The 22,629-nt window shown below is 53.0% G+C and overlaps 2 protein-coding genes across 3 annotated transcripts; one reads left to right on the top strand and one right to left on the bottom strand.

Annotated features, from left to right (window-relative positions):
- GNG12 (G protein subunit gamma 12) lies at positions 1–18,292 on the top strand. Of its 2 annotated transcripts, none has more exons than XM_054294552.1 (4): positions 1–75; positions 7,095–7,152; positions 15,158–15,274; positions 17,854–18,292. In XM_054294552.1, exons 3-4 carry the CDS (start codon positions 15,179–15,181, stop codon positions 17,977–17,979), a joined length of 222 nt encoding a protein of 73 aa, XP_054150527.1. In that variant the 5' UTR covers positions 1–75; positions 7,095–7,152; positions 15,158–15,178; the 3' UTR covers positions 17,980–18,292. The 2 variants fall into 2 exon arrangements, with proteins under 2 accessions (XP_054150527.1, XP_054150526.1); XM_054294551.1 differs by having other exon boundaries at positions 15,074–15,274.
- A 2,764-nt stretch (positions 18,293–21,056) lies between these two features.
- GADD45A (growth arrest and DNA damage inducible alpha) lies at positions 21,057–22,406 on the bottom strand. Its single transcript, XM_054294546.1, has 4 exons — positions 22,285–22,406; positions 22,106–22,207; positions 21,817–22,030; positions 21,057–21,264 (listed from the first exon to the last, which is right to left on the bottom strand). The coding sequence occupies exons 1-4, from the start codon at positions 22,326–22,328 to the stop codon at positions 21,151–21,153; spliced, it is 474 nt and encodes a 157-aa protein (XP_054150521.1). The 5' UTR covers positions 22,329–22,406; the 3' UTR covers positions 21,057–21,150.
- Between the last annotated feature and the right edge of the window lie 223 nt (positions 22,407–22,629).

Genomic DNA, 22,629 nt, shown 5'->3' with positions numbered 1-22,629 from the left:
GGCGGAGCTTGGCTCGGTGGGCGTGGCCTCCGCTCCCGCTCCGGTCGCCCGTGGAGACACCGGGAGCGGCGCTCGGTGAGTACCGGGATCGCCCGGGACAGGGGGGTTCCCCCCGGGAACAGCGAGCCCCGCCACCCGGGACAGCCCGCCCGGCCCCGCGGGGGCAGCGGGGAGCGCCGGCCCGGCCCCTGCGGCCGCGGGGCCTGGCGGGGCGGGCCGGGGCCCGAGCGGTGCCTGGCGGCTTTTGGGGTGGGTCTGGAGTTTTTTGTGGGGTTTTTTAAGCGGTTTTTGGTTGTGCTGAAGGGGGGTTCCCGGCGGGTGTGGTGTGGTTCAACAAGTGAGGGAAAAGCTGCTTAATTGTGTAAAAATTTGTGTGCTTAATTAGGCAGAAATAATCCTAAAATAGGCAATTTTTTTCCTTCCTTTCCTTCTCCTTCCCGCCTCCTTCCCTGCTGACCTTCCCCGTGGCACCGACAGACACGCAGAGCTGGCGGCTCCGACTCCACGGGGGCCGCCCCAGCTTTCAGCTAAATCCTTTCAGTTTCCCCGATTTTAGCGTTCCCAGCCCGTGGGTTTTCCTGGGGATCACGGAGCTGTGCCTGGCGGAGGAAGTTTCCCACGTGCGGGGAGTTGTGGGCTGAGTGTGGGAAGGAGGTTAATTAGTGGGAAGCGTCATTATTCCAGGAGGTTTCGTGTTGATACTGAGATTACACACCCTGTTGCAGTAATAGGTTTGCTCGGGATCATGGAATCGCAGAACATCCTGAGCTGGAAGGGACCCACACGGATCATCGAGCTCAACTCTTGGAAGTTTTTAGTTCCTTTAGTAACTTTAACATTGAGATTCTCTACTGCAAGCTGGAATTCTTTACTTTTTTGGGAGTTGGGGGGGGAAGAGGGTTTTGTATATTGTGGTTTTAGCCTGGTGTTTTTAGGAAGGAGCTGTGTCAGGGGTTTAGGTTGGATTTTGGGAAGGTTCTTCCTGCAGAGGGTGGTGGGCACTGCCCAGATCCCCTGGGAATGCCGGGGCTCAGGGTGACATTCTGGGGTCGTCCTGTGCAGGCCCAGGAGCTGGACCTGATGATCCTTATGGGTCCCTTCCAGCTCAGGATATTCCGTGATTCTGTGGCTTAATTAGTGTGGCAATTGGGAAGTGGCAAAATGGAATTATCCAGGGTTTTAATTGGCTCGGAACCCCCCAGGATCAGGGACACTTTTACTTGTGCGTGTTTGTCTGGGGTGTGAATTGGTTCAGAAATTGTGGATTGGCACGGTTCTAGGAGTAGAGGGTGGGCAGTGGACAGTGGCAGGATTTTGTGCTGCTCGGTGCCACTAAATGAGCTTGAGGGATTAGTGTGGAGTTAATGACTCCTCAATCCCGTATTCCATCCTGGCTGGGATGCACCACAGCATTTGGGGTCTCTCTAATCAAGGAGCAATCAGTTCCAGAGAGGAACAGTGATGCTCTGGTGCTGGGGGCGAGCTCATTCCATAATCACCCAGCTGGTGGGGGATTTTCCCTTGAAAGACTAAATTCTCCTCTTGCCCCGGAGGAGTTCCTTGGGCTCCCAGGCAGCAGAACAGCTGGTCTCTCATGCCTTGCTGGTGTTAAATCAAATTATTGACTTGTGCTGTAGCTTTCATTTCACATATAATGTGATAGTTTTTATAAGTACTGAAAGTTCTTAAGGTTTTACGTTCTGTTGCTGAAGACTCGGAATATTTGAACCAGATTCATGTGGAGTTCTCTGTGGCAGGGTCTGGGGTGACACAGTAGAATTACTGAATCCCAAATGGTTTGGGTTGGAAGGGACCTCAAATCCCACCCAGTGCCACCCCTGCCATGGCAGGGACACCTCCCACTGTCCCGGGGTGTCCAGCCTGGCCTTGGGCACTGCAGGGATCCAGGGGCAGCCACAGCAAATCTGGGAATTCCATTCCCACCCTCACAGGAACAATTCCCAATTCCCAATGTCCCATCCATCCCTGCCCTCTGGCAATGGGAGCCTTCCCCTGTGTTAAAAATCCCTCTCCCTCCTTTTTCTGTGCTCCACCGTCCCTGCAGGAGCTGCTGGGAGATGCTGAACACGACATTCTGGGCTGGGAAGGTGCTCCTTCCCTGGCCCCAGCTCCCCAACCCCAGCGTGTCCCTGTGTGGCCGTGCTCTGTTGTGAAAGCAGACCCACATTGCTGCAGAGCTCAGCCCCATCCAGGCCCAGCCTTTGCCTCTGTGCCCTTTGCCGGAGCAGAGATCGCGGCAGGGGCGGAGGGAAGCGCTTCCAAAGGTTTGCAGTTATCAGGGAAGCACAGCACGGCCCTGGCCCAGGCACAGGGCCGGATTCCTGCGAGGATTGAGTTGCTGCAACTCCCTCTGAGCTTGCACAAACGCTGGGGAAGGGGAAGGCTGCTGTGGCCTGGCACAGAAATACCCCTGAGCAGGGCAGGACTGGGAGTGGAGCTCCGTTAGCTGGGATGGAGCACCCCCGGTGCCTGAGAGTCGTCATGGACTCGGTTTTTCTTGGGAAATGGGAGCTGCAGATGTGTGGTGGCTCCTGGGATTGCTGCTCTGCCGGAGCTGTGCCGCTGCTTGGTGAATTTTGCACTGTTGCACAGCTGGGGCTCGCTTTTATAAACCTCAGAGCTCCCCCTGCTCTCAGTGTTGGGAGCTCTTGGTCCCTCATCATTTCTGCTCCCAGGAATCACCTGGGGGGAGCTTGGAGGGGTGAGACTGCACTGGTGACATGAAAAAAGGAAAGTTGGAAAAAAAGCAGAAAGTTTCCATTCTGTGTTTTGCAAGGATTGATGAGAAAGAGCAGAGGCTGTGACAGAAGTGCTCAGGGGTGTGCTGGGGTTCCCCATGGGGTTTTGGGGAGGGAGGTAGAAGCAGGAGGGTGGGGGAGCAGTGGGGGTACCCACGGGAGGTGGGATGTGGTGGGGTCCATCCAGCCCCTGGGGAGACACGTGGCTCTGGGGACCCAGCATTCCCAGGGGATCCAGCAATCCCAGGGGATCCAGCATTCCTGACTGGGGAGCTGCTGAGCCCCTTCCAGCCAGGTGTCCCTGGGGAGGAGAGGATGCACTCGTGGATGTTGTGGTGACCCCCCTGCAGAGCTGCCCCCAGGAGAGGAAGGACCTGGAGCTGCTGGAGGGGGTCCAGGGGAGGCACCAGGATGGTGCCAGGGATGGAGCAGCTCTGCTGGGAGAGCTGGGATTGTTCACCTGGAGAGGAGAAGCTTTGGGGGGACCTCAGTGTGGCCTGGAGGAGCTGCAGGAGAGCTGGAGAGAGACTTTGGACAGGCATGGAGGGACAGGACACAGGGAATGGCTCCCACTGCCAGAGGGCAGGGATGGATGGGAGATTGGGAATTAGGAATTGTTCCCTATGAGGGTGGGCAGGCCCTGGAATAGAATTCCCAGATTTGCTGTGGCTGCCCTGGATCCCTGGCAGTGCCCAAGGCCAGGCTGGACACTGGGGCTGGAGCACCTGGGACAGTGGGAGGTGTCCCTGCCATGGCAAGGGAACAGAACAAGATCTTTAAGGTCCCTTTCCAACCCCAGCCATTTGGGATTCTCTGGAAGCTGGGGCCTGGGGTTCAGTGTGCCCCAACTCCCAGCTCCCTGGCTGGGGCTGGATCCCAGCTTTGGGATGTTCCTGGACACCAGCAGCTGAGTATTTTTAGTTGTGTTCCTTTGAATATTTGGTAAAACAGGCAATGTGTTTATATTCAGCTTCCTGTGTCCGTATCAGCGTCTTGGCATGTGCTGCAGTTCCAGGGGGAGGAGGGAAAGGGAAGAAAGTGTGTTGTGAGGGTTATTTGTGCTGCAGCAGCTGAGGCTGCTGGGATCGGCTCCTTGTTTAAACGCTGGCCTCAGCTCAGGCTGAGCCAGCCCTGCTCCCCCTTTGTTTTCCCCCTTTCTCTTCCCATCCCTCTCCCGTGGGTTTCCAGTCGTGCTGTGCAGGGACAGGTGAGTTTCTGGCACCCTTTGCTGTGGGTGTGTGATCCTGCCCTGCTCTCAGGAGCCCTGCCTGTGCAGGGGCTGTTCTCCAGCCTGGCTCTCAGAGGTTTGGAGGTGGAAAAGCCCCTCTCAGTCCTGCTGAGAAGGGAGCAGCCTGCATTCCCAGCCTGCATTCCCAGCCTGCTCCCTGATCCAGCTGCTCTGTGCCATCACCCCTTTGCTCTGCAGAGCCACTGGCAGCTCATGGGGGAGGTTTCGTCCGGTGTTCCCATCCAAAGGAGGGTTTTCCTTGTACCCAGCCACCCCCAGAGCACGTAACCAGGAGGTTTCCTGGTGCTGTAAGCTGAGGAGGGAAAATTCTCCCTCCCAGTTTCCAGCAGAATGCCAAGGGGATGTCCTGGGACCCGGCCCTTGCTGCCTGAACCAGGGAAACATTGGGGTGGTTATCATAGAAAGGGAAAAATAGGGCAGGTTTGGATGAGATATTAGGGATAAATTCCTCCCTGGCAGGGTGGTTTGGCCTTGGCACAGGTGCCCAGAGCGGCTGTGGCTGCCCCTGGATCCCTGGCAGTGCCCAGGCTGGACACTTGGGGACAGTGGGAGGTGTCCCTGCCATGGCAGGGGCTGGGATGAGGTGAGCTTTGAGCTCCCTCCCAACCCAAACCAGTCTCTCATTCTGTGGTTGCTGTGAATAATTCTGAGCAGATCCCAAATTGCATTTTCAGCTGTGTTTGTAGCTTCAAGCCCCCTCCCGAGGTCAGGGTTTGTGGTCTGAGCTTGGAGCTGGGATAAGCAGAGAGTGTCCCTGACTCCTGTGGGACAGGGACCATCCTTTTCCCAGCTGAATCTGGTTCACATTGCAAGGGATTCCTCCTGCAGAGCAGGGATGCTGGAGCTGGAGCTCCTGCAGAGCAGGAGGAGCTGGCTGGTGCTGCCAGCCTTGGCCACAGGGACTGGGACCCATCCAGCCGTGGAATTTCCTCAGCCCACGTGCCCTTCCCTGATTTATTCCTTCCCCAGCAGGGCCTGGCCTTTCAGTGGAGGCTTTTGCAGGGGGTGCATTACTGCAGCCTCAAACTATGCCAGCAATGCTGCCTTTGTGGGGGTTTGTGAGTGCCTTTAGGAGCTGTGATCAGGCAGGAGCAGCAGTGTGGCTCTGGGCTGGAGGGCAGCCCCAGGAGCTGGAATCTCTGCTCAGGTGAGCTGGAGATGGGCTTGGGCTGGCTCGTCCCTGGAGCTCTCTCCCAGCCCAAACCATTCCTGCTTCTTGTGGCTGTGTTTGCTTCCCCCTCGGGATGCACGAGCCAGTTTAAAAACTCTTCTTGTTTCTCCCTGGCAGCGTCCAGGGGGTGTGAGCAGGTTGGGATGTCGCACAGATAAGCAGAGGAGCAGCTTTTCCATGCCAGCTTTGGTTTTGTGCAGTGGTCACACGTCCCCGGAGGAGGTTACGTGTCACATTTATTTATTTTGGTTTCCTTGCTGGATGTGGACAGGACAAGCCTGGCACAGGGACAAGGACTGTGGCAAGGCAGACTGTCCTTAGCACAATTTATTTTCCTCCTCCACACGGTGATTAGAGCAGCGCTTGTTAAAAGTGTGACCCCGTTTCCAGCACGGGAAGTGGGGTGTGATTGTAATGGGAACACTGCCCGTGCTGCCTGCTGCAATCTGAAATGCAGGGAACTCTCAGAACCTTGGGCCTGTGAGCCAAAGCTTGGAATTAAACCCAGCATTTGGTCTGAGACCTTGGGAAAGGCTCCCAAACTTAGATGCCAGTAGCGAGAATGTGGATTTATAGTTTAAAGCAGAGACATGTTAGCTAAATAAAAGAAGTTCAGAGTTTTAGAGTTTAAGAGATCGAAAAAGTAAAAGTAATTACAGAAGTAAACAAAGAGTTTAGAGTGCAGCACTGTGGGTTTGTGTGCCATAACATGATTGGCTAAAAGAGCGTACACTGTAGCATGAGTCCATAAAACAAAATATTTAAAGATTGAGTCAAAACATAAATATCCTTGTTGACAGTGTTTTATTAGTCAACAACTCCTTAAAAAGTCTTATAACTAAGGGTCTTGAGACCTTCTAAACCATGTTGTAATGATAAGAGCCAAATTTCCCCTTCCTGCCTATGCAGAAGACAAGGAAAACAAACCACATCATCCAAAACAATTCAAAACTCCTGTGTCTGATTCCTCCTAAAATTCCCCAAAGTAAATTACCACAGCTGCCTCCTCGCTCAGGGCCATCCCTGGGGAATTTCAGGTGGGTTTTTGCCTCGTCCTTCCCTGGGAATGAGGGCAGGGATGGCTGTGGTGGGCACGGAGCAGCCCCAGGGCTGGGTGCCAGGGCTGCTGCAGCCCCGGCAGTGCAGGCTGGATCCATGCCAAAGGCTGAAATCCCAGATCTGGCCGTGCCCTGGCTGTGCCAGCTCAGGAAGTGCCTCTGGTCCCAGTTCCACGCTTAAAATCGAGTCAGAAACATCAATATGGGGTACCTGCACTGGGAATGCCAGGGGCAGTGCCAGCCCCCGGTGCATTGGGAGCTGCTGGAGCCTGGCACACAGCTGGGTGTGACTGCAGGGCTTGAGCAGCACAGCACAGCCAGCATGGTGAAGGGAAAGGTGATTTTACTTGTAAATCCCTCCCTGCTCCAGCTCTCACCCAGCTCCCATCACCTGATGGCTCCAACACCCTCAGGGGCTGGGGGTGCTCACCCGGACAGGAGAAGGATGCAGGAGAGCTCAGAGCCCTGCCAGGGCCTGGAGGGATGTGAGGGCTGGTAGAATTGCAGGTTTCTCTGGGTGTGCAAGGCCTGCACAGGGAGTGTGAGCTCTCAGATTTGTTTGGGCACTGATTTACACCCAGCTGTGAGGACACATCACTGCAGGCTGACAGCCCCAGGGTCAAAGGAATCCTGGAATGGTTGGAAGGGACCTTAAACCCCATCCAGTCGCACTCCCTGCCTTGGGCAGGGACACCTTCCGCTGTCCCAGGCTGCTCCAAGTTTGAGGTGGATTTTCCAATCTCAAAATATTGGTTTTGTGATTAGCATTAAGCCACAAATGCCAACCCCCCCCCCCCCCAGCTTTGGCTTCCTTGAGCAGTGAAATCCTTATAACTCTGATTTTATTCTTGTTTCAGGATCATTACACTGATAAAATCAAGGCAAGCTGGACAGGGAGCAGGTCTGCCTATGTAGGTGAGTTTCCAGTCCACTCTGGTTCTTTTATTTCACGCAAAACACAAAGCAGCATGACAGGTCCCAAACCCTGGTGATTTAATTTTATTCTGGAGCAGAGCAAATATAAAGTCCTTGGCAGGACTGCCGACACTTTTCACCTCATTATTTTAACTGCCTGACTGCTTTTGGGTTGGATTCAGGGGGCAGGAAAACCTGCTTTTCCCACAGAAATTAAGCTTTTCCTTGTTTATTCCCCTGAAAAGGGGGAATTTCTTACCAGCCTGCAAATCTTCATCACTTGTGTCTTTGCTGTGCTACACGTGTTTTGTTTGACCATCAAAAAATGCAAATTATTCTATATTCCCCCCATCCTTACAAACAGGCACCTGGATAAATTCCTGCAGCCAAGGAGGAGGTGAAATCCTTCCCACCTGCCCAGTTCCTGGAGCTGAGCCCCGTGGGGCTCTCCCCAGAGCATCCCAGGCTTTATCTGTGCCAGACAAAGGATCTGCTGAAGGTCACAGAGCCTGGGGCCAGGCTGGAGCTGCCAGCACAGCCTCTCCTGCTCTGCAGCCTGATTTTCATGCAGCTCAAAGTCTCTTTGCAAATGTCTCTTTGGAGTTTTCCCTCCTTTCCCTGTGGGGAGGAGCAGGGACCTTCTGTGCCCTGCAGTTCATTGCCTTTTCCAGTGTCTCTGAAGTAACGCTGCTCAGATGTTTTTCAAAGTAACCTTGATCTAAAAGTCGCTTTTTGTGTGTGCTGAAGGTACAAAAAGTGAAGTCAGGAGAAATGCGGAGGAAAGCAAAAGTAGGTTTTTCCTCTGCTCCTCTCCCAGAATGTGCACTGGGTTTGACAGAATCCCACAGTGGGGGCTGCCTTTGGAAATCAAAGGGAGCTGCAGCCCAGTTTGATCAGCAGGATGGTGCTGGAATAACTTAAAAACGGGAGGCCATGGAGGAGCACAGCCTTAATTAAACACCCAGAACACCAAGTCCAATTGAAGATCTGGGGAGTTGTCTGTTTCCTTTCATTTCACATCATTAAGGGTTTTAATCCCCAATTAAGACACTGGCAGCGTTATTTATAATTTAAAAAAAAAGGATCTCTAGTGTAGAATCTCTCAGTACTCTCAAGTGTAAATTCTCTGAAGGAGGAAACACCACAAATGGATGTTCAGTGCTTTAAGGGGCTTTCATTCTGTGTTTGCACTGACAGCAAACCAGGTGGATCTGCCACAATTCCCAATTCTCATCCAGCCTCTCTCCAGGAGGGGATGGCAGCAGAGCTGGGCCTTGCTGGGCCTTTTCTGCTGCAAAATTGGCTTTGAAATCTGAGCTGCCTGAGCTCCCCCAGCCCCTTCAGCTGTGCTGCACCCCAATCCTCCCCAAAACCTCTGCAGATCCTGCAGCTGCCACATGCTCCAGCTTTCCTTTTGCTGGGGCAGGATTTTGTCTGGGGAGGATCTTTCTTTCTTTCACCAAACCTAAACTTTTTCTAATGCATGTAAGGTATTTGTGCCTGTAAATCTCACCTGAATCCTGCTTAAAAATCCAGTCCTGCTTAAAAATCCAGCCCTTCTCACCTGCTCAACCAGGGAGCTGCTGCTCACAGCTTGGTTTGGGGTAGGTGTGGAAAAATCCTTCTTCTCCTTGATGGGAGCAGGGAGGTCGTGGGTGCCCCCTGTTGCCATTTTTCCTGGGGAGTTTGCACTGTGGGTGTTGTGTTCAGTCTGCAAAGGGCAGGAGTGGCTCGGGGTGCTCCCAGAAATCTGTGGAATTTGTCTCTCCATTTGTCTCCGTGCTCCTTGTGTGGGGAGTAAGGATCGTGAAATTCCAGAATTTGGGTGGGAGGGCCCTCAAAGCCCACCCAGTGCTCCCAGAAATCTGTGGAATATGGCACCACTTGTCTCTCTGCTCCTTGTGTGGGGAATAAGGATCATGAAATTCCAGAATTTGGGTTGGGAGGGACCTCAAAGCCCACCCAGTGTCACCCCTGCTGTGGTCAGAGCCACCTCCCCCTGTCCCAGGCTGCTCCATGCTGGCCTTGGACCCCTCTAGGGATGGGACAGAAGCATCATCAAGAGAGAACCGACCCAAAAGCATCTGGAATCCCTGCTTTGCCCCACCCTCAGTGTCCTGTTTTCCTGCTGCCCAGGTCCGTTCCCATTGTCTCTGGCAGGAGGAGAAGGTTCCAGCCCCGGAGCTTCCACTGGGTGTCAGCACGGCCCCGCTCAGAGCCCTGGGCTTTCCCCTGGGCTGCTGGGAGGAAGAACCAGGCAGGCAGCATGGCCGGGGCAGGGATGGGCTGCTGGGCTGCAATTCCTGCTCCCTGCCTTCCCTCCTTGCCCAGCAGGAGCACTGGGACGTGCCTGCCTGCTCCCAGTGCTCCCAGTGCTCCCAGTGCTCCCAGTGAAGGTGCCAGTGGGGATGGGATGGCACCCAGCCTTCCCAGAGGTGCTGCAGGCACACAGCTCAAGGTGCTCCCCTCCACACAGCCCTTCCACTCGTTTTCCACCCTGAATAATCATCCATTCTTCCCAAGTGCTTTCCAAAATCCTTGGGCCTGCCAGGGCAGGGCAGCTCCTTGCTGGGGAGATGCAGCAGCTCCATTTGGGTTTCAGGTGGGCAGGGGCGCCCCTTGGGTGCTCCTTTGTCCCTCCTGCAGGGCTGTCAGGGGCTCTGTGCCTCTGCCAGCCCACCTGGCTCTCCTTGTTCCAGGTGCTGCTGTGCTCGGGGTGTGCAGGACCAGGGGGACACCTCAGCTCCCACTGCGCCTCCAAATCCTCTGCAGCACTTGGGCTGGAAACAGAGCCGGGCACAGTGAGATTCCTCCAGCACATTCTTCCACTGGAGGCCTGATAATCAGAGATCAAAACTGGGGAATGTCCCAATGCCAGGGGTTGGTGCTGCTGCTGTGGAGTCGTTTCAGCTGTTGCTGTGGCCGGTTGTGCTCCCGTGCCTGCTCAGAGCTGAGCTGTTCATTCCTGCCCCCACCTTCAGTGCCAGCCGTGGCCTCCTGGCTTGGGCTGGGAGCACTTTCAGGTTCTGCAAGTGCTGACAAAGCCTGAGCTCCCAAGGGTGCCCTGTAGGAAAACCAACCCCGGCGTTCAAGTCCTGACCGGCCCCCGCAGGGCTCCGGGAAGGGATCAGTGCAGAGCACCCTGAGACCAGGGCAGCCTCACCCACTCCTGCCTGCTCCTGCAGGGGGGCCAGCACAGCCTCTGCCATCGCCCCGTGCTCCTGCCACCCCTCCAGAGGGCTTTGGGGCTCCTTCTCCCTGTTCTTCATAGGGATTTCCCTCAGCTTGGTGCCGCTCCCTGCATCCCCTCTTCCTCCTCCCAACGCCTTCCTGCCCGACAAATCCCTGCATTTGCGCAAGCAAAATTTTATTCTTTTAATTCCTGTGAGCTCTGGGGGGTGTGAACTGCTGCAAGGGGCAGCGGGATTTGGGGTTTTGCTGGTGTTGTTCCCACATTGTTTGCAGGGTGCCAGCTGAAGGCAGCGGGATGAGAGCGTGCCAGGGAGGAAGGAGGGAGCAGAACGGCAGCAGCCAGAGCCCGTGTCAGTGTGGTGACAAACCAGACCCGGCTTCAAAGTCTCCCAGCAAACAGCAGGAAGTTTGCAGGATTGGAAATGGTCACTTGGAAACCTGCAGCACTCGTGGTGGAATTACTGAAACCTCTAACTCGAGCTCAGGGCTGGGAACGAGCTGGGAGCAGCAGCTCTGAGCTTGTCCAGCTGCTTGTTTCCCTCTTTTCCCCTCGTTCCTGTGTATTTTAGAGAAGTGGGATCATTCCCAGGGTGGAGGTTGTTTCTGGTTTATCAGGCAGCAGCATCCAAACATTTCCGGGCTGGAGCTGCTCCAGCCTGGATTCCATGGAGCAGCTCCATGGATTCCCAGGGACCTGCAGGGTGTGCAGGGCCAGTGGGACGTTGGGAACACCCCGTGTCCTTTTCCTGCCCTTTCCCTGGCGAGTTTGGCACGTCCATCCTCCTTCCCACCCTGCCCAGCTGGGCTCCAGTGGCTCTGCAAAGGGAGAGCCCTTTGGAGCCTGCATTTGCAGGTCAGCTGTAACTTTAGATCCCTGCTGGCAGCCCTGGAAAACAAACCAGGGGCTGGAAAACCAACCAGGGGCTGGAAAACAAACCAGGGGCTGGAAAACCAGGGCAGGAAAACCAGGGGCTGCCAGGGTGTTACACTTGGAGGTGCTGTCCTTGTCACTGGTGTTGGTTTGTGTTTCGCCCAGCCTGCTGTGTTGATCCAAATTCCGAGTTATTCACCTCAAAATCTGCTTTATTTCAAAGAAGCAGTTACAAGACACCTCTGAGGGTTTGCCCTGCTGCCAGCCAGGCTCTGCTGCTCCAGTAGGAGCTGGCTGGGTGTTACTGGAGCAAACTGGGAGCTGTGTTCCAGGCAGAGCTGCTGGGATTTCCAGCAGATCCCCAGCCCTGCCTGTGCAGGGCTGATTTAATTACCTTTCCCTCAGCGGGTGCCTCACAAGTCCTGGATCTGAGAGAGTAAATAAGACAGTCCAGAGTTTAATTATCCCACTGGAGCTGGGCTCTGGCAGGCGGCCCAGGCGGATCTGGGGATCTGCTGCATGGCAACCTCATTACCCAGAGCCTGGGGAAAGAAATGGGGCAAGGCCTGGAAGAACAGGGCTGTTCCCCGCAAGAGGGGCAGCCCCACCTGTCTGCAGGTGTTTTGGGCCAGGAAAAGGTGCAGGTGTGGCTGCAGGAAGTGCACTGCACGTTTCCTGTGCTTTTCGCTTTCCCTGGCAGCGTGTGGCTGGTGGGAGTCCTCCCGTGCAGTTTGCAGTGGGTGAATGAGAAATAAACCCTTCCCTGTGAGGGTGGGCAGGCCTGGCACGGGTGCCAGAGCAGCTGTGGCTGTCCCTGTGTCCCTGGCAGTGTCCCAGGCCAGGCTGGGTGGGTTTGGAGCCCTGGGACAGCGGGAGGTGGCCCTGCCATGGCAGGGTGGTGCCAGGGAGGCTGCTCTGGGTCTGATCCTTTGTCTGCTTTTAGGCTCTGAGTCAGACCCAGGGGGGAGAGTTGCAGCCGTGCCTGCAGCTGCTCTGGCCTTTGGGAATCTCTGTCCCCACCAGCCCGGGCCCTGCTCAGCTGTGTCACAGCCAGGGGGCCGAGCTTGTCACCAGTGTCCCCACAGGGAACCCCTCCTGCCTGAGTCACAGCAGGAAATCCTGGAGTGCTTTGGGCTGGAAAGGAGCTGCAATCCCACCCAGTGCCACCCCTGCCAGGACAGGGACACCTCCCACTGTCCCCAGCCCCAGTGTCCAGCCTGGCCTGAATCACCAGCCATGATTTAGGTGGCGAACAGAAAAACTTGTTGAAAATTCATTTTTGGTGCATCTAGCACAGAAGGAGGAGCTGGGACACACCAAAGGTCCCAAGGGAAGGTTTTGGGATGGGGAAGGCTCCCAGGGCTGAGCACCAGGGATCGTTTCCTAGAAATCAGAGCTGTGCCCTCTCCAGCTGAGGGCTCCTTTCTTCAGGGAGCAGCTTCTTCTCCTGGCAGATCCTCCTGGCCCAGCAAACCCTGCCCCGGGCTCCGAACCCCCATATCCTGCAGAATTCTGGCACCTCCAGTTCAATCTGGGGAGCTCTGGGGTGCCCTGGGAGAAATCCCATGGCTGCAGCAGCCCGGATCCATTGCCAGGAGCTGGGAAGGAAAACAGATTTATGGGCAGCTGACCTAGTTGCTGTAAATCTCCCTGCAGAAGAGGTTCAGTAATCTTAGGAGGGCTATTAAAGCTCCTGTTTGTTTGGAGATGGGCAAACGCAGCAATTTAATTTTCAAATCTTACGGTTTGGCTTGTTTTGGTTTGGTTTGTTTTTTTCCAACCATCTCATTTATTAACAAAGCTAAGCAGCTGGGAAAATAAGCACTGGAACTTTCCTAAGGAGGTCAATCCATGTGGGGTGGGAAGGGATCCAGAGATCCAACAGCTCATGGGGCAAAAGGGGGTTTGGGGCTGGGGAGGGAAGGCTGAGTGTGGCCTTTCCCCAGTTAAATGAGAGGATAATGGTGTATCTTTTAATTCTGCAACTTTTTAACCTAAAAAAAAAAAAAAAGTACTAAAATTAGAGGAATCAGCAGCTCCTGAGCTGCCCTCTCAGAGCTGCATTTGTTACTGGACAAAAATAAATTGCTGTGTGTTGGGTTTTTCACACTGCAGGTTTTGAATATTGTGAGGGGAAGCTGCAGGGGCTGGATGGGACTTTGGGCTCCGTTTGTGGTGGATTTGTGCTTTGTGTCCACGTGAAACAGCTCCTTGTTATCCCAGAGAGGGATTTGGGGCTGCATGGGCAGGGTTCCTGTGGAACCCAGCGGTGCCTGTTGGAGTTTCCTGCTGGGAAAATTCATTTTTGATCTCAAGGGGCTCCAGGAGAGCTGCAGAGGGACTGGGGACAGGGGATGGAGGGACAGGACACAGGGAATGGCTCCCACAGGGCAGGGCTGGATGGGACATTGGGAATTGGGAATTGTTCCTGGGGAAGGGCTGGGATGGGATGGAATTCCCAGAGCCTGGATCCCTGGCAGTGCCCAAGGCCAGGGCTTGGAGCACCCCTGGATCTGCAGGGGGATCTGTTTCACTGCAGGAAACGAGTTTTTAGTGGCGCCCAACCCGAGGAGTGACTGTGCCTCCCCCAGCGTTTCCTGCCCTGAGCTTTCCCAAGGAATGTCCCCTGCCCACAGGGGCAGGAAAATGCTGCTGCCAGCCTGCTGGGCTGGCACTGGGGAGCAGCCCTGCTGCCAGGCTGGGTGAGGGAAACCTGAGCCTGCTGCAAAGGGCACGGGGCTGGCTGGGGGCACACACAGGAGGGTCACACACAGTGGGGACGCACAGGAGCTGTCACACACCTGAGGGGCTCACACACAGCTCCCCTCATCTCCTGGAGCTGGGCAAAGCCAGCAGGGCCCTGCTGGGACACAGGACAGGGACACGGGCAGGGCTGGGCTGGAGATTCCTGCAGACCTGGATGATTTGGAATCCCACACTGGTTTGGTTGGGAGAGAACTCAGAGCCCACCCAGTGCCACCCCTGGCGTGGCAGGGACACCTCACACTGTCCCAGGTGCTCCAAACCCCATCCAGCCTGGCCTGGGACACTCAGGACTAAGGTGGAGACCCCAGCCAGGGGTGCTGGGCTCAGCCTGTGCCAGGGGTGGCATTTCTGTTTGCCAGGGGTGGCATTTCTATCAGCAGGGATGGTGTTTCTATCAGCTAGGGGTGGCATTTCCATCAGCCAGGAGTGGCGTTTCTATCAGCTAGGGGTGGCATTTATCCCCAGAAAGGTTCCCCAGCCCTGGCACAGCTGAGTGCCCATCCCTGGAGGGATTTCAACCCCTGTGGATGTGGCACCTGGGGACACAGGGCAGGGGTGGCCTTGGCAGTGCTGGCCATGGTTGGACTGGATGGTCTGATATTGCAGCCCCAATATCCTGTGGTTCCACCCTGGCTCACTCCTCCTTTCACTCTGCAGGGCTCAGGAGCTCGTCCCCTCTCCTGGGGCAGCTTTCGGGGATTTTGTGGCTTTCCAGAACCCTCTGGGATCCCTGGAAGCCCAGGGGGAGCTGCACAGGGGGGATCCAGTGGCCCAAGCTGTGCCACAGCCTCAGAGACCTGCACAGTGTGGGAAATGAATTTGTGAGAATTCTCAAACATATAAAACAGCCAGCTTCTGGTTGTGTGAATTGTAACATCTGTGTTGTCTCAGCCTTCTCATGAGACTGGAAACGGAATAAAAGTTTTTACACCACCTCTCAGCTGCCCCATCTCTGTGTCAGAAAGGGCCTAACCTGACGGCCCAGCAGCTCAGTGCCTTTCTCTGGAGCGTGTTTAACCTCCAGAGATGTTTTTTGGCTGATTGCTCCTGTTGGATGCCACAACAATAACATTTAAAAACCCCTTTTTGCAGTGTGTGTGGTGGATGCCTGTGTGTAGCAGCAGTTCAGGGCGCTGTGCTGCCTGCTGCAATAACAACCCCTGCGTTTCCCTGCAGAGCTTCCCTGCCCCTCTGAAAATGTCAGGCAAAACAGCCACCACGAGCAACAACATCGCCCAGGCCCGCAGGACCGTGCAGCAGCTCCGCATCGAGGCCTCCATCGAGAGGATAAAGGTGAGCTCAGGGGGATTATTATTATTGTTGTTATTATTATTATTATTATTTTTATTATTATTATTATTATTATTATTATTATTTCTTATTCTTTCTTATTCTTTCTTATTCTTTCTTCTCCTACTTCTTCTCCTTCTCCTTCTACTTCTCCTACTTCTACTTCTCCTACTTCTTCTCCTACTTCTTCTCCTCCTTCTTCTTCTTCTCCTACTTCTTCTCCTTCTTCTTCCTCCTTCTTCTTCTTCCTCCTCCTGCTCCTCGTCCTGCTCCTCGCTGCAGGACAGGGACATTGCACAGTGTCTGTGTGGGTCTGGTGTCTTTGTGCACTCACAGGTCAGCGTTTGCCTCCTCAAAGCTCAAGAATTCCAAATAAATAGCAATAAATAATAACAAATAATAGTCAATAATAATTAATCAATAAATAATACATAATAAAATTATTAATAAATAATAAATTATAATGAATAATACTAAATAATAAATAATAAATAATAGTAAATATTAATAAATAATAATAAATAACAATTAATATTAGTGAATGATAAATAATAATAAATAATATAATTTATTGATAATTAATAATAATACATAAACAATAATATATAAATAATATAAACAATAATATATAAATAATAATATATAATATATATAAATATATATTTTATACAAAAATATATAAAAATATATATTAAAATTATATCTAAAATATATAAATTTATATATGTATAAAGTATGTAAAATTATTTATTAATAATAAATAAATAATAGTAAAACCAATAAATAATAATTAATAATAGTGAATAATAATAAATAATAAGTAATAAATTATTGTAAATAATAATAAATTATAATTAATATTAGTGAATGATAAATAATACTAAATAATAAAGAATTTAATTTATTGATAATTAATAATATATAAACATAATAATAATATAGAAATAATATAAACAAAAATAATATATAAATAATAATATACATAGAATATATATTTTTAATACATATAGAAATATATATTTACATATAAAAATTATATATAGAATATTTTATATATTTATAAAGTATATCAAATTATTTATTAATAATAAATAATAAATTATAGTAAAAACAATAAATAAAAATAATAGTGAATAATAATAATAAATAATAATAACTAATAAAATTTATTCATAATAAATAATAATAAATAAACACACTTCTTGTAGATAATATCCCACCCAATATCCCATCTGGCAGTGGGAAGCTGTTCCGCCTTGTCCTGACCCTCCAGGAGAGATGAAAATCCCCCTGGAATTATTTTGAAGCCCTGTGGGAAACGGATTTGTAGAGAGTTCTTAAACCCCAACAGCAGTTTCATATAGTGTGGATTTGTATGTAAAGTTTGAGATAAGAAATGTTGATTTAGAAATGGAATAGGATAGATATTGTTGAGAGAGAAATGGAACTAGAAACAAGTTCTAAAGGGTGCTTTTGTAAATAAGACTAGATACTTTGGAGAAATAGAATTATGAAAGATGGATCATGAGGATGATTTTAGATTATTTGCTTTAAGGTATTTATGGTATGGTAAATGTTGATAGGTGAAGAAGGGTGTAGTTAGGAAATGGCTGCTTTGTGATGGTGGTGGTGTGAATCCCTCCTGTTTTCAGAGTCCTGTGGGGGCCAGCTGGAGCCTTTCCCTGCCTGGTGTCACAGCAGCCCCAGGGCCCCCAGGCTCCATCCTTCCCCTCATTCCCTGGGGATCACACCAGCAGGCAGAGCCCCGCAGAACAGTGCATGCCCAGCACCTCTCCCACCGCACGAGGCTCCCTCCCAGCCCTGAGCCCCATTTTGGTGCCATTCCCATGGCAAGCCCCCTTTGTGCTGATTTCCTGAGCCCCATTTTGGTGCCATTTCCATATCAAACCCCATTTTGTGCTGATTCCTGAGCCCCATTTTGGTGCCATTCCCATTGTAAACCCCATTTTTGCTGATTCCCTGTGCCCTGAGCCCCATTTTGGTGCCATCTCCATGGCAAACCCCATTTCGTGCTGATTCCTGTGCCTTGAGCCCCATTTTGGTGCCATTTTCATGGCCAACCCCATTTTTGCTGATTCCCTGAGCCCCATTTTGGTGCCATTTCCTTTGTGTTGATTTCCCCACTTTGTGCCCTGAGCCTCATTTTGGTGCTATTTCCATGTCAAACCCCATTTTTGCCGATTCCCTGAGCCCTATTTTGGTGCCATCTCCATGTCAAACCCCATTTTTGCTGATCCCTGTGCCCTGAGCCCCATTTTGGTTCCATTCCCATGTCAAACCCCAATTTTGCTGATTCCTGAGCCCCATTTTGGTGCCATTCCCATGTCAAACCCCATTTGTTCTGATTCCTGTGCCCTGAGCCCCATTTTGGTGCCATTTCCTTTGTGCTGATTCCCTGAGCCCATTTTGGTGCCATCTCCATGTCAAACCCCCTTTTTGCTGATTCCCTGAGCCCCATTTTGGTGCCATTTCCTTTGTGCTGATTCCCTGAGCCCTGTGCCCCATTTTGGTGCCACCTCCATGTCAAACCCCATTTTGTGCTGATTCCCTGTGCCCTGCAGGTGTCCAAGGCCTCGGCTGACCTGATGCTGTACTGTGAGGAGCACGCCAAGAAGGATCCCCTGCTGATGGGCATTCCAGCCTCCGAGAACCCCTTCAAGGACAAGAAAACCTGCATTTTGTTATAGGGCAGGGGCAGCTCCTCCTGCCCAGCCCCTGGGCCAAGCACCACCGCTCCCCCAGGTACCTGCACCCCGTGGGCACCCCCTGAGCTCCCCAAGGCATTCCTGCTGGCCCTGTCCCCCTTAGGAGCTTTCTGCCTCTCTGTCCTGGCCAAGGGAATGGGCTCCAGGGTCTCTGCGCTGCACGGGGGGTCCTGGTGGCATTTGCCAACTCCAGCACGACCAAAGTTGCCTGAGCTTTGCAGACGAAGCAGAGCTGTAGAGACCTGATGGAATCACTGGGTTTACATTTTATAAAATTACGGATTTTTGTTTTGGTTTTTTTTTGGGGGGGAGGGTGGGGGGGTCGTGCCTGGCACCTGTTTGTGCGCAGGCACGCCTAAAGTGCATTTTCTAGCAAAATCTACCTTGCAAAACGATTGTAGCAGCTGCTGGGGAGCGCCAGGGAGCTCTGCCTCAGCCTTCCTCCTGCTGGCCTCTCATCCCAGGGCTTTCAAAGGATAGAGATGGGAATCAGGGATGTTCCCCTGCTTTCTGTGAGCTGGAAAAGCAGAATTTCCAGCTTGGATTCTGCTGCGTTTTTTTCTCAAAAAACCACATCTGTTAGTATAAAACACATCCTCAAAGAGATGAGAAAAGAAAGAGAGGCTGGAAGTGCCCTGGCAGAGCTGGAGGAACGCTGCCCTCGCTCCCAATCCCAGCTGAGTTCTGAGCAGGGAGTCACAACTTGACTCATTTTTATAAAAAAATCCATTTTTAAACAGGAAAAATGCCAAATTAGCTCCAGCTTGTGGTTATGCATCTATAATTGAGGGCCTTTCCATCTAGTATATATTTTATATATACACATAATAAAAAAGTCTTTCTCTGTGTGTGTATGTGCAGATATATAAACTTTATATATTAACAGCAAATTTTGAAGGGTTCAAAAATAATCCTGCCTTCAGCTGGCTGCAAATGTCCTCCTGTGCAGGCAGCTGAAGGCATCTGCCAGAACCCTGCATTTCTGGGAGGATATCCGCAGAATTCATGAACCACTTGTCATTTATGTTGCACATTTGTCATTTCTATATGGAATTATAGACCCACTTTTGATAGAGAATAAAAAAATTCAACTTTGCTTGACAAATCTCTTTGGCAGAGCCCCAGAAATCAGCCTGACAGAGAAACCTGCTGCTTACCCTCTGCTTGGCTGCCAATTATTTTTGTAATCAGGGTATTTTTCTAGTGGCAGGTGATAAAACCCAACGACGTGGCTCTGCACTAATTCCTCCTCACCGTGCCTGTGTGTGTGTTTGTCACAGCCCTGGTCACAATTAATGACTCTGTTAATTGCTCAGCTGGGGCTGAGGGGATCCAGCTGTGCCCAGCTGCAGGGGGCTCTGGGCAGGGAAGAGGCCCCGTGCTGTTGGTGGCTGTTTTCCCAGGAATCTGGGAAGAAATTGGGATTTTTTTGCTTGGTTTGAGATCCCTGGTGGGGCTGCATGGATGTTTTGGTGTCTGCTGATCCAGATGTGGGATCCTGCCTGGTTATCCTGCCCAAATCTGACAGCGTTTAATCCAGGGATTCTTGGTGAACTTGCCATTTTTAAAATGCAGTGTACCCTGAAATCTGGAGTGGTTGTGTTTGCACTTTGCTTTTTGCCATCAATACCCCCAGAATGAACAGGAGTTGTAAAATCTGGGGAAATGCAGACTCTGCCTTAGTAGATGTTTTTAAAAAGAAGTGAAGCCATTGCATCCACAGGTGCTGGGAGAAACCCGTGGTGAGACCCCACCAAGGGGCATCACTGGGCTGCCCCTCTTGTCCTTGGCCAAGGTGGCTGATCTGGGGAGGAAAATGAGAATTTGGGTGCTGATCTGGGGAGAAAAATGGGAATTTGTGTGCCGGGCCAGGTGCCCCTAGGACCCCCCCAGTTTGTGGAAGAACCAGAGGGGTTTGGATTCAATCTGAGCTTGGAGAAATAAATCTGCTGCTGCTGCTGCAGTGTCCCCAGGCACAGGGTGGCACCTGGGCTGGACACAGGGACAACAGGGACAGGGTGGCCTGGTGCTGGAGCATCCCAGGAGTGGGAGAACAGGTCCAGCCTCCCCTGCTGGCCGGGCTGGGCACACAGCGACCCGGGCTGGGGGACAGTGTGTGTCACCGCTGTCCCCAGGCAGCGCCATTGTCCTGCCACACGCAGGAATGCCACCCGTGCCAGCCTGGCCGTGGCATTGAGGAGCAGCTGGGGCTGCCAACAAATCCCAGGGCTTTGTAAGGAAAACCCAGGCCACGTTTTCCTCCCCAGGGAATGAGGATTCCCACCTGCCAAAGAGCTGCAGGAGCATAAAAACCTCAGCAGCAAAGCCCTTTTTTATTTTATTTTTTAAGCTCCTGTTGTGGCAGCTCTCAAGCAAACTAAATAAATAAATAAATGAATAGCATTCCCAACATTTCCTGCAGCACATGGGCTGCCTCAGCCCGTAATTGCTTGGGAGGGGCCGGGAATGAACCCACACTGGAGCTGCTCAACAGGACCTTGCCCATGGCCAGGAGGAGGAAGCAGCAGCTGCTGCTCAGCCCCTGTGTCTGCTGCACTCGTGGGGCGAGGAAATCAAAGCCCGGGCCAAAGGTTTGATTTTACACTTTATTCCAAAAAAAAAAAAAAACCCACAAAACAAGAACACCATAACCCCAAAAAACACTCGAATTTCAAACAATTATATTAATGGCACTGCTTTTGCAGCCGGCTGGGAGAAGATTCGTGGTTGCAGACCAACTGCTCAAGGGCGTTTTGGTTCTCAAACCTCCAAGTATAAATAATTTCTCCATTGATATCAGAAAATAACTTATTATTATTATATCTTAGCATAAAAACGTGAGAATTACATCCCAAAAATACAACAACATTGCTGGCAAAAGGCCTCGATTAACCTCGTTTGCTCGTTAAGGTGTTTAAAGCAGGAACTTTTAAGTGGCACTTAAGGACAGAAGGAGTGAGGGGAGGAAATCGGGCTGGGCTCATCCCTGTTCTCCTCAGCTCCAGCCAAAACCCCCCAATGACATCGGGTTTAGCTTTATTATTTTATATCTATTTTTTTTGTGTTGCTGCTGCCGGGTTTTATTTTCCCTCGCGGAGCCGGGGCAGGGAGTTCCTTCCTGAGCGAGAGTGCGCGCTGGCGGCAGGGCCGGGGTCACCGCTCCGGGAGGTTGATCACCGGCTCCCACTGGTCCAGGTACCGGCTCTCCCGGCAGAAACACATCAGCTGGCTCAGCGCCGGGTCCTTCCACTGCGACGCCTGCGGGTTCTGGAAAGGGGACGGCAAAAAGCTCCGGCACGGCAGCAAAAACAACCCGAGAGCGGCGGGGGGGGGGAGCGCAGCACAGAGAGCAGGAGTGTGAATCATCTTAAATTGCTGGCGAGGCAAACAAACAAGTCAGGCCTGGGAGCATGTGAGGAGTTTAGCTTTGGACTCTGGGGCAGAGTAGGGACGGGGGAAAAAAAGAGGAGGGAGAGATAAAAGCGGGGGGAAGGGAGAGAAAAACAAAGGGAAAGGGGGAAAGAGAAGGGGAAAAATAAAGAGGGAGTGGGGGGAAAATAAAGAGGGAAGGGGGGAAAGAGGAAAATAAGGGAAAGAAAAGACAGAACAAGAGAAAAAGGCGAGAAACAAAGGAGGAAGATGGGGAAACCACAGCAAACAAGGGGCGAAGGCAGCCGCTGTCCCCGGGAGGCACCGCGGGACCCCCGGCGCGGAGCCCCTGAGGCCGCGGGTTCGAGTCCCGGGCGCGGCGGTTCGGGGGGATCCGGAGCGGCCCCGGGGAGCCGTGGATGTCCCCCCGCGGTGGCAGCCGGGGCTCACCGTGACGAGCACGCAGTGCAGGTCTGCGGGCGGGTCGGGGCCCGCGGCGGGCAGCAGCAGCTCGGCCAGGCGCGCCGGGTTGCTGACGCGCAGGATGTTGATGTCGTTCTCGCAGCAGAAGGCCCGCAGCAGGGTGAAGTGGATCTGCAGCGCCGCGTCGCCCGCCTCCTCCTCCTCGGCCGCCAGCAGGCACAGCACCACGTTATCGGGGTCCCTGCGGGGCACCGCCGTCACCGAGCGCGCCGGGCAGCGGGCACCGGCGGGCACGGGCGGGGGGGGGGGCACTCACACGTTCAGCAGCTTGGCCGCCTCGTAGACGCCCAGGGTGAGGCTCCGCTGGCTCAGCGCCTTGCTCAGCACCTCCTCGAGCGCGTCCCCCGCCTGCTCCATCCTGCGCTGGGACGCACCGGCCGTCACCGGCCACCCCGCGCCGCTCCCCGCCCGGCCCCCGCCGCCCCCCGGCCTCACCTCCCGGTGGCGCGGCGCTCCCCGGGCAGCTCCTCCAGAGTCATCACGGGGCCAGGGCCGCTCGGGGCTCGGCCGGGGCCAGGGGCGGACACCGCGCTCCGGCCGCTGCGGCCGCTCCGGCCCCGCCGCCCGAGCCGGACAAAGGCGCCCCGCGCGCGCCGCCCCGCCCGCCCCGGCAGGGCTCATTTGCATACACCGCTCCCATTGGGTCATGCAAATGAGACCACGCCCACAACGTTGCCAAGTCCGGCCGGGCCTGGCCCTGTTCGGGAGCGGGACCCGGATCGGGAATGGAGCCGGGACAGGGGCCCTGCTCCGAGCCCACCCAGCCTGGCCTTGGGCACT

The sequence above is a fragment of the Melozone crissalis genome, unplaced genomic scaffold (assembly GCF_028551555.1).
Source record: "Melozone crissalis strain CALT ecotype California unplaced genomic scaffold, PUWL_Pcris_2 ptg000254l_1, whole genome shotgun sequence".
Taxonomy (NCBI): domain Eukaryota; kingdom Metazoa; phylum Chordata; class Aves; order Passeriformes; family Passerellidae; genus Melozone; species Melozone crissalis.
This window is presented reverse-complemented; position numbering and strand designations above follow the sequence as displayed.

Excerpts from the sequence above, each read along its gene's own strand:
- GNG12 (XM_054294551.1), top strand. The coding sequence starts at position 15,086 with ATGCCTGTGTGTAGCAGCAGTTCAGGGCGCTGTGCTGCCTGCTGCAAT. Across the intron at positions 15,275-17,853 it reads CCTCCATCGAGAGGATAAAG|GTGTCCAAGGCCTCGGCTGA; the intron begins GTGAGCTCAGGG and ends TGTGCCCTGCAG.
- GADD45A (XM_054294546.1), bottom strand. The coding sequence starts at position 22,328 with ATGACTCTGGAGGAGCTGCCCGGGGAGCGCCGCGCCACCGGGAG. Across the intron at positions 22,208-22,284 it reads GAGCGCCGCGCCACCGGGAG|GATGGAGCAGGCGGGGGACG; the intron begins GTGAGGCCGGGG and ends GTCCCAGCGCAG. Across the intron at positions 22,031-22,105 it reads GCGGCCAAGCTGCTGAACGT|GGACCCCGATAACGTGGTGC; the intron begins GTGAGTGCCCCC and ends GGTGCCCCGCAG.